Here is a 13,111-nt window from a genome sequence, read left to right as displayed (position 1 = left end):
GTTTTTAGCCACGCAGCATGTGAGAACAGTATGTCAGAGGGAACACAGTAAAAAATATCCTCACTTTAAACGAGTCATGCACACGGCACAGATAGAGGCTACCTTTCTTTTTTTACCCTCCCTGTCACTGTAGTCTGATATTCCACTCCCCAGCCTTGGTGAGGGTGTGGAGCGCAGGGAGAAAGGGGAAGGGGTGAGATCTCTGATTGGTGGAGCAGGAGAGGGCGTTGGCGTGGGAGAGCTGGTGGGTGAAGGCCATCCAGAAAAAACAATGGGCGTGTAGCAGGAAGGCGACAGACAGGGAGCTTTGCGAATGCCCTGCGAATGTGTGGCACCTGTGGGGTCGAAGTGGCTCCTCTCTAATTCGTACCTTCCTGTGGGATTTCGTGGAGGAGGGAGAGGTGATGCTGTGTCAGCACGAGCGGGGAAAATCGTTGCACATGAATGAGAAGGCTCAGGATGAGGGGGGAAGACAGGCGAAGATCTCAGTTGCTGAGAAAGCCAACGAAGCTTTGAGAGAGATGAATTTGGCTTGCGACTCCATTTCTGGGGCGTGGAAGTCTGTGGCTCGTTAATGAGTTTGGGGGACGGGGAGATGAGTTTTTTAAGGTTATTATCCGCACTGCCCTTGAGGAACGTGTGATTACTGCCGGGCTTCAGCTCAGGGAGTTTGGATATGGAGATGTGTGTGAGGGGCAAGGTTTTGGAAGTTGTACAGACTGTTTCTTCATGCTTTGGTGGAGAAGCAGAGAGGAAGTTTGAGCAAAATACAGGAGCTCGGGGTAGCGTGAAATTCACTGGCTCTGAGCGTCTTTGCACTTGAGATGGCGTGCACGTTCTGTTGAGCTCATTTGACTGACATGTTGGTTCCCTGCAATGGTGGTTCTGAACGTCTATAGATGCCAGTGAGGAGAACCGAGACGAAAACTCGAGGGGAATGGAGGCCACGCTGGAGGCTGCTGAGCACGCGTTACAGAAGGACAGTGTTACGGGGTTAACAGGCCAGCAGGGGGTGTAAGGTCTTTGCAGCGCTGAGGACAGAACAGGAAGACGACCTTTTCTCAGGATGGCAGTGAGGAGAGAGAGTCGGGTGAGAGGAGGCCGATGCCGGGGAGGAGGGTTCTGGGAGAAGACAGAGGAGGAGAGGCTCTCACAGGATGAGAAGCAGGTCTGAGGGATGTGGATCAGACTAGAGCCTGGAGCAAGAAAGTGCCTCTTGACCTGGATCACAGAAGGGGTGAAGACACCAGAGGGGACGGATGAGCAGGGAGAAATGGTACGGCTTAACGAGGCAGGAGAAGTGACCGAGGAAAGCTGCACGGCGGACCAGCTCTTCTCTCTGTCCGAGGCATCTGAGAGGATGGACTCCCTGGAAGAAGCCAGTGTGGGAAGCAGGTCTCCAGAGTCTGCGGGGCTTAATATGTCCTCTGACCCTGGCGTTCTATTTGCACAGCAACCCAAGCTAACCTCAACATGTCTGGAGGTGTGGTGACACTGCTGCTGGGAAATGTCCCTGTGTTTATCAGCGCCTGTTTCCATGGAGGCCATCTCTGCGGCTGCGTGGTTGGGTGTATTTTGAGACTGGGCACTGATTGAAAGAGAGGATTTGGTTTGAGAGAGGCTGGCACGAGCTGGAGAAGTCTTCAACTGAAAAACAAAAAGAAAGAAAAAAGATAGTTTGGGGTTTGGTTTTATTTTCGTTTTCTTTCCTGCGTCTTATGTGAAAATTCACACCTCAGGAAGCAATTACTGAAAATGCACTTTTCCTCCACTTTCTTAAAAGCCCAGATATACCAAAAATGCTACCCCTGCAAAATAGCGTTTGTAACAAGCTTATGGCTGGTTTATGAAATTACTTTGATAAAAACACCATCTGACCCCCTGCAAAAGCACGACTGAAATGTACTCATTATAGACACTAGAACTCTTGTATTTTTAGAGTCCAATTAAAATGTCACATTTGAAAAGCAGCACACAGTCGTTTCATTTTTAAATTAATTTCCTGACAGTGCCTTTTTAGTGAATGTCAGCTTACCAAATTCAACTTTACATTGTTAATTAAGACCCTTCAAAGATACACACTGTGTGTATACATGTACACACACAAACACATATCTACATCACATTAAGTCAAATCCTTTTAGTTCTACATTGCTCGTGACATTGAGAGTTGTACTTACTTGCGGTAGGGTTACATTTCCTGCTCCTCCCTCCACAGAGTCGTTAATTAAGACCCACTCTGCTCTGATAATCTCCCCGTCTGATACACTTTTCCTGCTGGTCTTCTCGTGGGACACGGCTCCGTTCTGACAGGGGAAAATGAAGCAAATGTTAAACAGAAACTTAGCGTGTGAAACCCGAGGTGATCATCAGTGACCCTTTCTGAGCTCGGGGTGTGTTTGGTTTCTACACGCCACATCCCCCCACACATATAACTCACATGGGCACGCACATGTCCTGCAGACACCGGCGTAGTACACGCGTCATGTGAGCTTCTGACGCAGGGTCTGTGTACATGCCAAAGTATTAATAATAAATATAAAGTGACAGCAGAGAGCGTGAAACATTAAAGCCTTGTTGTTTTTGTGTATTACAGTAACACGGCGTGCTTGCCACTAGACGGAATTTAAATTTTGCGCTTGTGGTGTCCTTTTGACCTTAATCCTCTTACCGGGGGATAATTAGAAAGACGAGGTAGTAGCAAAAGAAACCTTTAAAAGGTTTAAAGGTTTAACCTTTTAAGGCTCTGGCAGGATCCTTCTCACCTGAGGATTTGCACCTTCTGAATCCATTTCTCCAGATCCCAACCCAATCAAAATATATAGCTATGTGTATTTTAGACAGAATGAAGTCAAACAAAAAATTAAGCGCTTGCAACAATCAGGATAACAGAGCATCCTTAAGGTTTATATTCAGGACTGAATATCCAAATAATAACCTGTGGAAACATTGGGAAGGCTGACTTCCAGGAAGTATCGCAGGTCATGTACTAATTGGAAGGTTGGTGGTTCAGTCTCTGGCTGCCCTAGTCTCCAGTCTGCATGCTTAATTATGTTTGGGGAAGATACTAAACCCCAAGTCTCTGATGTATTCACCAGAGTGTGAATCTGTGTAAATGGTACATAGAAAGCACTCACATGTAGGAAAAAGTGCTTGTGTGAATGGGGCCTGCTGTATAAAGCACATAGAAGTTTTATATAAGAAACATCTCTGACTATATAGCTACAATTTCAGAAATATATTCCATATTAGAAGCGTAAAATCTTCTATGGTGTTTAATTATGTTGAGTAAATGTCTGTTAGAGGAAACGTGAGCACCCAGAAGACCCACGAAGGTGCAGGAAGAGCTCTATGCTGACCAGCATGTTTGAACCAAGAAGCTTTTTGGTGTGAGGCGACAGCTAATCTTTTTGATATAGTCAGCACTGAACCTGTTTGTTTTACTTTCATTTCTGACTTTTCCTTTCTGGTGTTTGGTTAAAGTTGGGCAACAAAGCTGTGTGGTTAGACTTAGCAAAAAAAAAGAAAAGAAATAGAATTTGGTTTAAAATGCACCGTTTCACAGTGTTAGTCACATATTTCCAGGCAAACTGGTAAGTTGTAAAGCTAAGTTTCCTGAGTCACGACACCGGCAGTGCACATATTCCTGCAGCCTTGTGGCATACATTTTAGACACTGAAGAACTTCAAATGAACTCTATTAAGTTAAGTCCACATTATTTAGAACATTCATTTCACTTTGTGTTGCAGAGGCCAACACTGTTTAAACCTAGTGCCACAGATAACCAAAAATGAGGCCTTTTCATTGTTTTCCATATAATTAATATTAGTGAGTGAACTATAAATGCATTTCAGGAATCCAGTTTAAAACAGGATTATCTGTGAAAATACATGTTGAGCTAAAACGTGTAACTGCTCATTATATGAATCATTATAGATATGAGCACACTCTCCCTGGCATATACATACAACATTATCTTATAATGACAACCTTCAGATTTCTGAACCAATTAAAAAATTCTCTGTATTTTTCTTTTGCCTGTAATGCAGAGGAGCAGTAATCAAAGCAATGAAAAGCTGCCAGAAGGACATTCATTTCTGGAAGTGTGTGCAGCATAAATGTCATCTAATGTCAGTAAGCTTATCAAACACCTTGTGTCAAATGTCATTATATTTAGAACCTATATGAAAGTGTTATGGAGTTGTTTTCTTGCACTTCAAATGGTGGGATCAACTGTTCGTGTTAGATTTCAGTTTTAACAAAAACCCAAATGAATAGAAGATTAATAAAGATGTGACTGGCTCATTCAGTCTGGTCTCGGATCGCTGCGTGAAACTGATGGGCACCCTGTTAACCTGAGTGTAAAATATCAGCGGCTGAGCAGGGAAGATTGCAATAGTGGAACCAAAGAGGCTTTTTTTCTGCGCTTAATGGAAAGTGGTGTGAAAATGAGTAACTCGGCTTCACAAAGTGGATAATTTGAGAGCAGAAAGCAGCCTTTTTCACTGTTATCGAATGCCTTTCTTTTATCCAGGATGACAAGGACTTGAACAAATAGGGGAGAGAAAAATTAAAGGAGGAAACAAAGAGAGCTTTATTTCAGGGGCGACTTGTGTGTGTTGAAGATTTAAAAGCATGTCACTCAGTGAGGCACCAGCGTACCACCATGTAACAAAATTCTATGCATTATTTTTCATTATTTATAATTTTACATTTATTTATAAATTTCTTTCCTTTTTGAGGTGGCTGTGACTCACACATACCCTTTAATGTTTTTTTTGATTGATTGATTGAATCTTTATTTTGAACATGTTGAAAAAGTATAAAAAAAAAATAGAATTAAAAGAGACAAATGAACAAAGCAAACAAAAGGAAAACGAGCAACCACAACTCCAAATAACGTCCATGTTCAAAAAGGAGCAGGAAGAAGCATAAGCTTATTTAATCCCACCCCTTTTCCACTATCTAGTATCAATAGACTACAGAAATACCTCCTTGTAATTACATTATATGTTATGTGTAATTTTTTTTTTTTTTTTTTTTTTAATATATACACATATATGTTTCTATCTATCCATACCTACGTATATACACACATACGCGCACATACACATTTTCAATAACCCCATTAACACCTGAAGGATACACAACCTACAATTTTATATATATTTTATATATATATATATATATATATATATATATATATATATATATATATATATATATATACATATACACATATATATATATATATATATACATACATACATACATACATATACACATACATATATACCCATACCAACAAACCCGTGCATGCGCACACACATGAAAATATTAGACAAGAACACCCTATCAAATCTCTACCTTTTCCCTGTACCCTGTAAAAACCATATCCTTAAACCGCTTTTTAAACTGCGCCATGCTTGGACATTGCTTCATATCTTTACTTAGTCTGTTCCACAGCTTCACTCCACACACAGAGATGCAAAAACTTTTTAATGTTGTACGGATACGAGGATGTTTTAAATTTAATTCCCCCCTCAAATTGTATCCCCGTTCCCTTTTAGAAAACATTTTTAGAATATTGTCAGGAAGCAGGTTATTTATTGCTTTATATATAATTTGTGCTGTGAGAAAATGAACCAGATCTGTGAATTTTAGAATTTTTGATTTTAAGAATAGTGGATTTGTATGATCTCTGTAACCAGTTTTATGGATTATCCTTATGGCCCTTTTTTGTAATATAAAGATTGATGATAGCGAACATTTGTAAGTATTGCCCCAAACCTCTGCACAGTAATTCAAATACGGTGCAATCAGGGAACAATAGAGAATGTGGAGTGATTTGTGGTCCAGAATGTGTTTTACTTTACTCAAGATTGAGACACTTCTTGAAATTTTGTTATGTATATGATTTATATGAGACTTCCAGTTTAATTTATCATCTATAATCACACCAAGAAACTTATGTTCAAGTACTCTTTCAATTTCCACACCATCTACATGAATCTGCACTTGTGCATTTCTAAGGGAATTCCCAAATAAGATAATTTTAGTTTTACTTAGATTTAGCGATAGTTTGTTCCTGTTAAACCATTTTTTAATTTTGCACATTTCTGAAGTAATTGTATCCAGCAGCTCCTTTAGATTCCCCCCAGAACAAAAAATATTTGTGTCATCTGCAAATAATACTAATTTTAATATATCAGATGCCTTACAAATATCATTTATATAAATAATAAATAATTTTGGACCCAGTACAGAGCCTTGTGGAACACCACAAGCAATGTCCAAGCATGATGAGGAATGGACACCCAGCTTCACAAATTGTTTCCGGTCACTTAAATAATTTTTCACCCATTGCAGTACAACCCCCCTAATCCCATACCGTTCCAGTTTATTAATTAATATGTCATGATTGATTGTGTCGAATGCTTTCTTGAGATCCAGAAATACTCCAGCTGCATACTGTTTCTGATCTATAGCATTCGTAATCTCCTCAATTGATTCGATTAATGCCAGAGATGTTGATCTTTTTGATCTGAATCCATATTGACTGTCAGAGAGTAATTTATATTTATCTAAGAATTTGTCTAATCGTTTATTAAACAGGTTTTCTAGGATTTTGGAGAATTGTGGTAGTAAAGAAACAGGCCTGTAATTTGTGAAGTGGCGTCTATCCCCGGTTTTATACAGCGGCACAACTTTAGCTATTTTCATTTTGTTTGGCACTTTTCCCGTCTGAAATGATAAGTTGCAAATATATGTTAGAGGTCCTACAATTCCTTCAATGACCTTCTTGACGATTTTCATGTCAATATCATTACAATCAGTAGATGTTTTATATTTACACATGTGTACAATGTCAATTATTTCTTTTTCCTCCACTGATGTGAGGAACATTGAGTTAGGGTTCCTATCAATCAGGTTTTCACTACATTCTACTGATGGCAGTGACTCAGGAATTTGTTCTGCCAGTTTTGGTCCAATATTTACAAAATAATGATTAAAGCTGTTGACCTTATCAGCAGTGTTTTCCATAATATTGCCATTATCGATAAAGTATTGTGGATAACTTTGTTGTCCAGAATTATTTTTAATGATACCGTTTAAAACATCCCATATTCCTTTCATATTATGTTTATTGTTGTTCAATATTTTACTATAATACTCCTTTCTACATACACGTATAATATTGGTCAACTTATTTTTGTATTTTTTATATTTATTTTCAGCTTCTTTTGTTCTTTGTTTTAGGTATTCCCTATAGAGTGTATTTTTCTTTTTACATGCATTTTGTAAACCCTTAGTGAGCCATGGTCTATCTGAATATTTGTGCTTTCTGTTGTATTTTATTGTTGGACAGTTTTTATCGTACAACTCCATGAATATTCTTAAAAATATGCCATATGCAATATCAATATCAGCTTCTTTGTACACCTTGTCCCAGTCCTGATTTAATAGATCGTTCTTAAATGCAGTCATAGTTTCTTCTGTTGGGTGTAAGGTGTTACTGTAATCAGTCACACAGTAATGAAACTTATTACACTAAAGTCAGTTATTACGTGACAGCACAATTATGTCATTACTTGCATTACAAAGGTTCTTCAGTTGTCTGCACATTAAGAATAGAAAGAAAAGAAAATATATCAAACAACCTTTTGCCTCCTTTTACGGTCAGCTGATTTTGGTTCCTGTGCAGGAGGAGGGCAATGGTGGAGTGATCGACAGCTTTTCAGCAGTGGAGATAAGGACATTAGTGCAATGGTGAAATGAAAACTGTGTCCAGGACAGAAACAAATCCAGTATACTCCCGACACAACATCAACTAGACAGCATGCCAACACAAAGCTAGCCAAGAACTGAGAATGATGTTAAGGCTGAGTGTTTGCTGACCCGGCAGCCTGACCCTGAACTTCAGGTAACAAAGGCAGTGATGAGCAGCCAAGCTTGCAGCATTAAGGTGAGTTACTTTCTGCGGAAAGCAATTAATTAACATACTGCATTGCTTTTAGGAAAAGTCATTAGTATCATGTAATACATGATTTGTTTCTTTTCTTTTTTTTTTTTTTTTTTTTTTTCTTCTTTTTTTTTTTTTCTTTTCTTTTTCTTTTTTTCCCTCTGTGGATGAACTGAGATTATTTTAAACTGTGACTCATCTAAAGCTACTCTGGTCATGTAAAGTCCAAGGACAGAAATATGGAGCCTGTGTGTGGATCCCCTTTTATAAACTATAATGCTGCTCAACCTCAAAGTCTGTCCTTGCTAGATTTAATGGTTTATTTTCTATCTATCAATCATTTTTAAGACTTGTTTTTATTATTAGGTTTGTGTCTCCAGGCAAACTACTGTTAGTTAACCTAATGATTCTTATTGGCCTGTTATTCTTATTATTTGTTGTTGTATATAGAAAAAGAAGATGGAAAGTATAAAGAGACTCTTAAAGATATAAAAGAAATGTTTGAATAAGTTCAGTTAAAATCAGTTGTGTTTATATAGCACCAAATGAGAGAACAGAGAAAACATCAACCATCAGACAATTCCCTTTGAGCAAGCACTTGGTGACAGTGGGAAGGAAAAACTCCCTTCCAACAGGAAGGAACCTCCAGCAGAACAAGGCTCAGGGAGTATAATTTTATTTTCAGGTGGTCATGCAACATCTGTCTGTTTAAATCTGTCAGCAAGCTAAGTCATCAACATTTATGATTAAGCTCAACCTTCATTAAGCGCTCTCCTTCGTGTATAGCCTGTGTTACTTTCTCTTCATGCTGGAAGTGGAAAATAAACAAGCTGTGTGTCTCCGTCCTCTCGTCAGGCGCAGTGTGTGACCACCTGTGCATTTCTGATTTCGCCCAGTATGCATTAGAGTGTGCAGATAATTCTGTGTTGATTCTACTTTCTGCTGGAAAGAGAAAAAAATATATAATATACATCCTGTTGTTGTCACAGTAATTAGTGTGCACCTTGCCTAGAGACAATCCCAAATTAAATCTTCTCAAGCTGTCCTTGTAATGTCTCCACGCCATTTCTTTTTGTGTTTCTCCCTCTGCTGCAGTGACTGGCAGCGAGGATGGCTGCGTCTACTTCTTCGATGTCGAGCGCAACACCAAGGCGATAGTAAACAAGCTGCAGGGTCATGGGGGTCCAGTGTTGGATGTCAGCTTCAACTGCGACGAGAGTTTACTTGCATCTGCTGATTCCACCGGCATGGTCATCATCTGGAGGCGTGAGCAAAAGTGACTGATCCACTAATGAAAAAAACCATGTTAAAAATTAAAAAAAGCTTCCATCCACTGCATATAAAAAGCCTGCTGCTCCTTAACCGTCCAATAACAAGTCTTTAGATTTTCACTGGAATGTAACAGGCTGCGTCAAATGTTTAATGTAATGATACTCAAGTGCAATCAGAACGCCATGCTGTGTAGGTAGGGATGTCTTAGAAATTCATGGTGTGGGAGGTGGGCTGTGTGTGTCAGTGCTCCTACAGCTGCAGCTGAGAAATGGCTTTTTCTTTTTTTTTTCTTTGGTTTGTAAAGAATGAACGAGCACTAATACCATGCATGTGTCATGGCTGACCTCAAGTTGGGTGGATACGACCTACTTCATGTGAAGAGAACACATAATTTTCCAAAAAAAACAAAACAAAAAACACTTTATATCACACTGACAGTCCCTCTGGCATAGATCTAGTTCACTATTTATGTAACTGTTATTCAATCAGTGTAATCAAGTGTAGTAAAATGGCCTTATTTGCTTTCAGTTGCTGTTTTGCATTTGAGACCATGTGCATGAAACTGAAATCCGGATCAGGCATATCAAATCATGACAAAAAAGATTAAAGGGTGTTTTTAAGTATGTGTTTGTACTTAACCTGTATGTGTGTGCGTGTATACTTGGGTCAAGTTGCTGATTCATTTAATTTATTTCACAAATCCACAATAAACTATTGTAAATGTCAGTTGCCTTTGCTGCCTTTTTCATGGCATACATGGATCTCGGTATAATTGGAAACGGAAATGTGCATACCAGAGGTGCTCAGAGTAGTAAAGTGGTCAAACCTACAGTGTAGGAGAATATTAGTCATAGTGTGGGTCTTCAAGATCTACACTGGAACAGTCATTTCTGGTGTTCAGAGATGGTTTATTGTATATGGAGAGTAGGGCTGCCACGATTAGTCGACTAGTCACGATTACGTCGACTATCAAAATCGTCGACGACTGATTTAATAGTCGACGCGTCGTTTGAAGCTTTGTAAGATCCTGAAAAACGCAGGAATAAGTAGCAGGATTTAAGAGTGTAATAACGGACTGAAACAGAAGATGGCAGCACTGCATGTACAAGGATACCAGCTGCCGTTAAACCCCGAAGAAGAAGAAGTAGCGTCCCAGAATTCATAGCGCAGCTTCCAACAATGGTGGCAGCTAGTTAGTTTTAATATTGCTCTTATTATTCTTTCTGGGTCACAAAATAAACATTTAACATATTTTCAGGCGAGAATGTAGCTGTGTAAACCTCAAATATCTTCTCAGTTTATCAAGACACCACATATTTTCAAAAGCGCTCCGACGTTTTCGGAGACGTCTGTTACCCACTAGCTCGATAGCTAGCCGGGGGCTAGGCTAACTAGAGCCGTGAGAACACCGGACTCCCGGCAAATCTTTTTCAAACCCACCGCCGTCTTTCGCTACTCAGGTTAAACATGATATATGAGTCACTTAGATAACTTAAAAATGTAATTGTTTGGCTTTTTTTAGTATTTCATTTGTTCCTGAGTAAATCGGTTTGGCTGAGATTAAAGTTATAGTTTTTACACAGCTGAATAAACGTCAAGCAGACAGCTGATCATCAGAAGTGTGAGATGCTCGAGAATTTACTCCGGTGTCCTGTTATATTTTAGATAGCAAGGAGTTTATTAAACTTCACCGAAACAATCTGCAAATTTCATTAAAATTTAATAAACTATCATCTTGTCTTTATTTTTAGTTAGCACATACCTTAAACAGTTAAAGCTGTAAGCTAATGATAGTTATATAAGAGCAGATGCTGCTGGTGCAATAAGCTGTACGTTTTACCTCCAATGGATGATGATCTGATTAGTCGACTAATCGCAAAAATAATCAGTGACTAGTTGACTATCAAAATAACCGTTTGTGGCAGCCCTAATGGAGAGCGGTAAATTCTTCTCTGGGTATAAAGGTCATCCTACCAACATGGTCTTAAAGACTAAAATATAACATAGTTCATCAATCTGGTGGCAAAATGCACTGGATAGATTGCTACTCAGTAAAAAGGACCAGACGCCACAGTCCCTGATAATGCATGGGGACTGCAACATCTAGTCCTCTCCACTGAACAGCAATCCATCCAGTGATCTTGACTTTTCTGATCTTGGTTGATTTTGCATTCTGCCTTAATGCTGAGTGAGCATGATTTGTTTCTTGAGTAATAACACCAACATCTGTCGTCTGCCAACTGGAACGTCTGAGGATTGAGCCCTCAGCTCCTCCAGTCTGCACACGAGAGTAGGCTTGGGCATACATGCATTAAGTGTACATAAAAGTGCTTGTGTGTGTGTGTGTGTGTGTGTGTGTGTGTGCGTGCGTGCGTGCGTGCGTGCGTGCGTGCGTGCGTGCGTGCGTGCGTGCGTGTGTGCGTGCGTGTGTGTGTGTGTGAATGAGACTGGTAGTAAAGGGCCTTACTGAGAGGATTCTGGGTCCATCATCCAATTTTCAGTACAAGGCAGGAGCACTGACAATTTCATGGCTCGATCCAGGAGTTGAAGCGTATCACGGCCACTTTCTTATATATTTCAGGATGTCAGTGGGACAGTTTGAGCTCTTGCTGGCAGATTTGGGGCCACATCCAAGGAGCAAGAGAAATAATTTCAGAAAGCCGATCGACCCGGAGCAGCGTCTAGCTGTGTGTCTGAGGTAAAATAATATTATTTTACTACTTGTATATTCAATACTGGTGCACGCCTGAGCCTCTAGCTCAGTTGCAGCCAAATCCTTTGGTCTGATTGGTCAGATCTGTTTATTTGCAAGAGAAAAATTCAAAAGAAAAAAAAAGAAGAATGTGAGCTAAACGCTGCAAATTTGTCCAGTGAAATTACATGTATGAGCAACTTCATTAAAGAACAGGTGAGTCCGAAAAACCTTTTAAATAAAACATTTGACGATTTTTATTTTTCTGGTGTGTAAAGGTGTTAAGAAAGCACTTTGAGTGTTTAACCGAGTACAACGGAGTTATATACCACTCCATTTCTCATTTATAGTTTTTTATCATTATATAAAAAGCTATCAGGCTTGATTGCAGTAATACTTAATTACTTCTTAATATAGATGATAAAACCTGATCATTTAAATCTATATGAGAAGAACCTCTGTAGCTAACTTCCACAGGTGTTTAATCATTTTCTAATTGAATAACAGAAAAAAAATGCAACCATATGAGAGGAAGATATAGATCACTGTAGAGGTCCAACTGAATAGAGAAGAAAACTCAGAAGATCAGCTGGATTCATAGCAGGGAAATTTGGATGCATGCAAACACTCACACACACACAGAGTTCTATGTTGTTCATTTACAAAAAGACTGAACACAGGCTTCTCTGCACTTCTCTGCACTGCAGCAGCGTAGCTACGCCTATATGTTGTCAGTTAATAACATGAAGGGCTGTCACTCCTGTAGGTAATAGCTGTGGAGGAAGATGAGAAACTAATGGTGTCACCCCCCTAGTGAGAAGAACTTTGAAGTCTATATAGAGGCAGACAGCAAGCTGACTCCAGGCACGCAGAGCTGTGATGCTGCTGTGATTTAGATGCTGCATCAACATCCAACAGCACGTTAACCCCTTCAGCAATCGTGACAACTGATGGTCAGCATCAGCCCCCTCCCCGAGATCAGCTGGTGTTTCTAATGTCTGTGTGTGTGTGTGTGTGTGTGTGTGTGTGTGTGTGTGTGTGTGTGTGTGTGTGTGTGTGTGTGTGTGTGTGTGTGTGCACTAAAGTAGTTTCCAGCAGAAAAAATGTTACGTATATGGTGTGAGATTATTTACATTTGATTCATTTTTGCTCCTTATTTTATACAAAATGTAACTTTCACGCAA

The 13,111-nt window shown here is 39.5% G+C and overlaps 1 protein-coding gene across 4 annotated transcripts in view; it reads right to left on the bottom strand.

Moving 5' to 3' along the window:
• mlip (muscular LMNA-interacting protein) overlaps positions 1 to 13,111 on the bottom strand; it is a 74,802-nt gene that overhangs the window by 52,796 nt on the left and 8,895 nt on the right. For all 4 annotated transcript variants that reach the window (XM_085477902.1, XM_085477901.1, XM_085477903.1 and 1 more), the window contains 2 exons: positions 2,181 to 2,306; positions 103 to 1,647 (listed from right to left, as the gene is read on the bottom strand). In XM_085477902.1, coding sequence (XP_085334028.1) covers positions 103 to 1,647; positions 2,181 to 2,306 — 1,671 coding nt within the window. The remainder of the gene's footprint in view (positions 1 to 102; positions 1,648 to 2,180; positions 2,307 to 13,111) is intronic.

This window comes from Copadichromis virginalis, linkage group LG13 (genome assembly GCF_057382275.1).
Source record: "Copadichromis virginalis isolate Kocher_CV1m ecotype Utaka linkage group LG13, C_Virginalis_male_GT1.1, whole genome shotgun sequence".
Taxonomy (NCBI): Eukaryota; Metazoa; Chordata; class Actinopteri; order Cichliformes; family Cichlidae; genus Copadichromis; species Copadichromis virginalis.
Note: the sequence above shows the minus strand (reverse complement) of the source record. Positions and strands in the feature narration are given on the sequence as shown.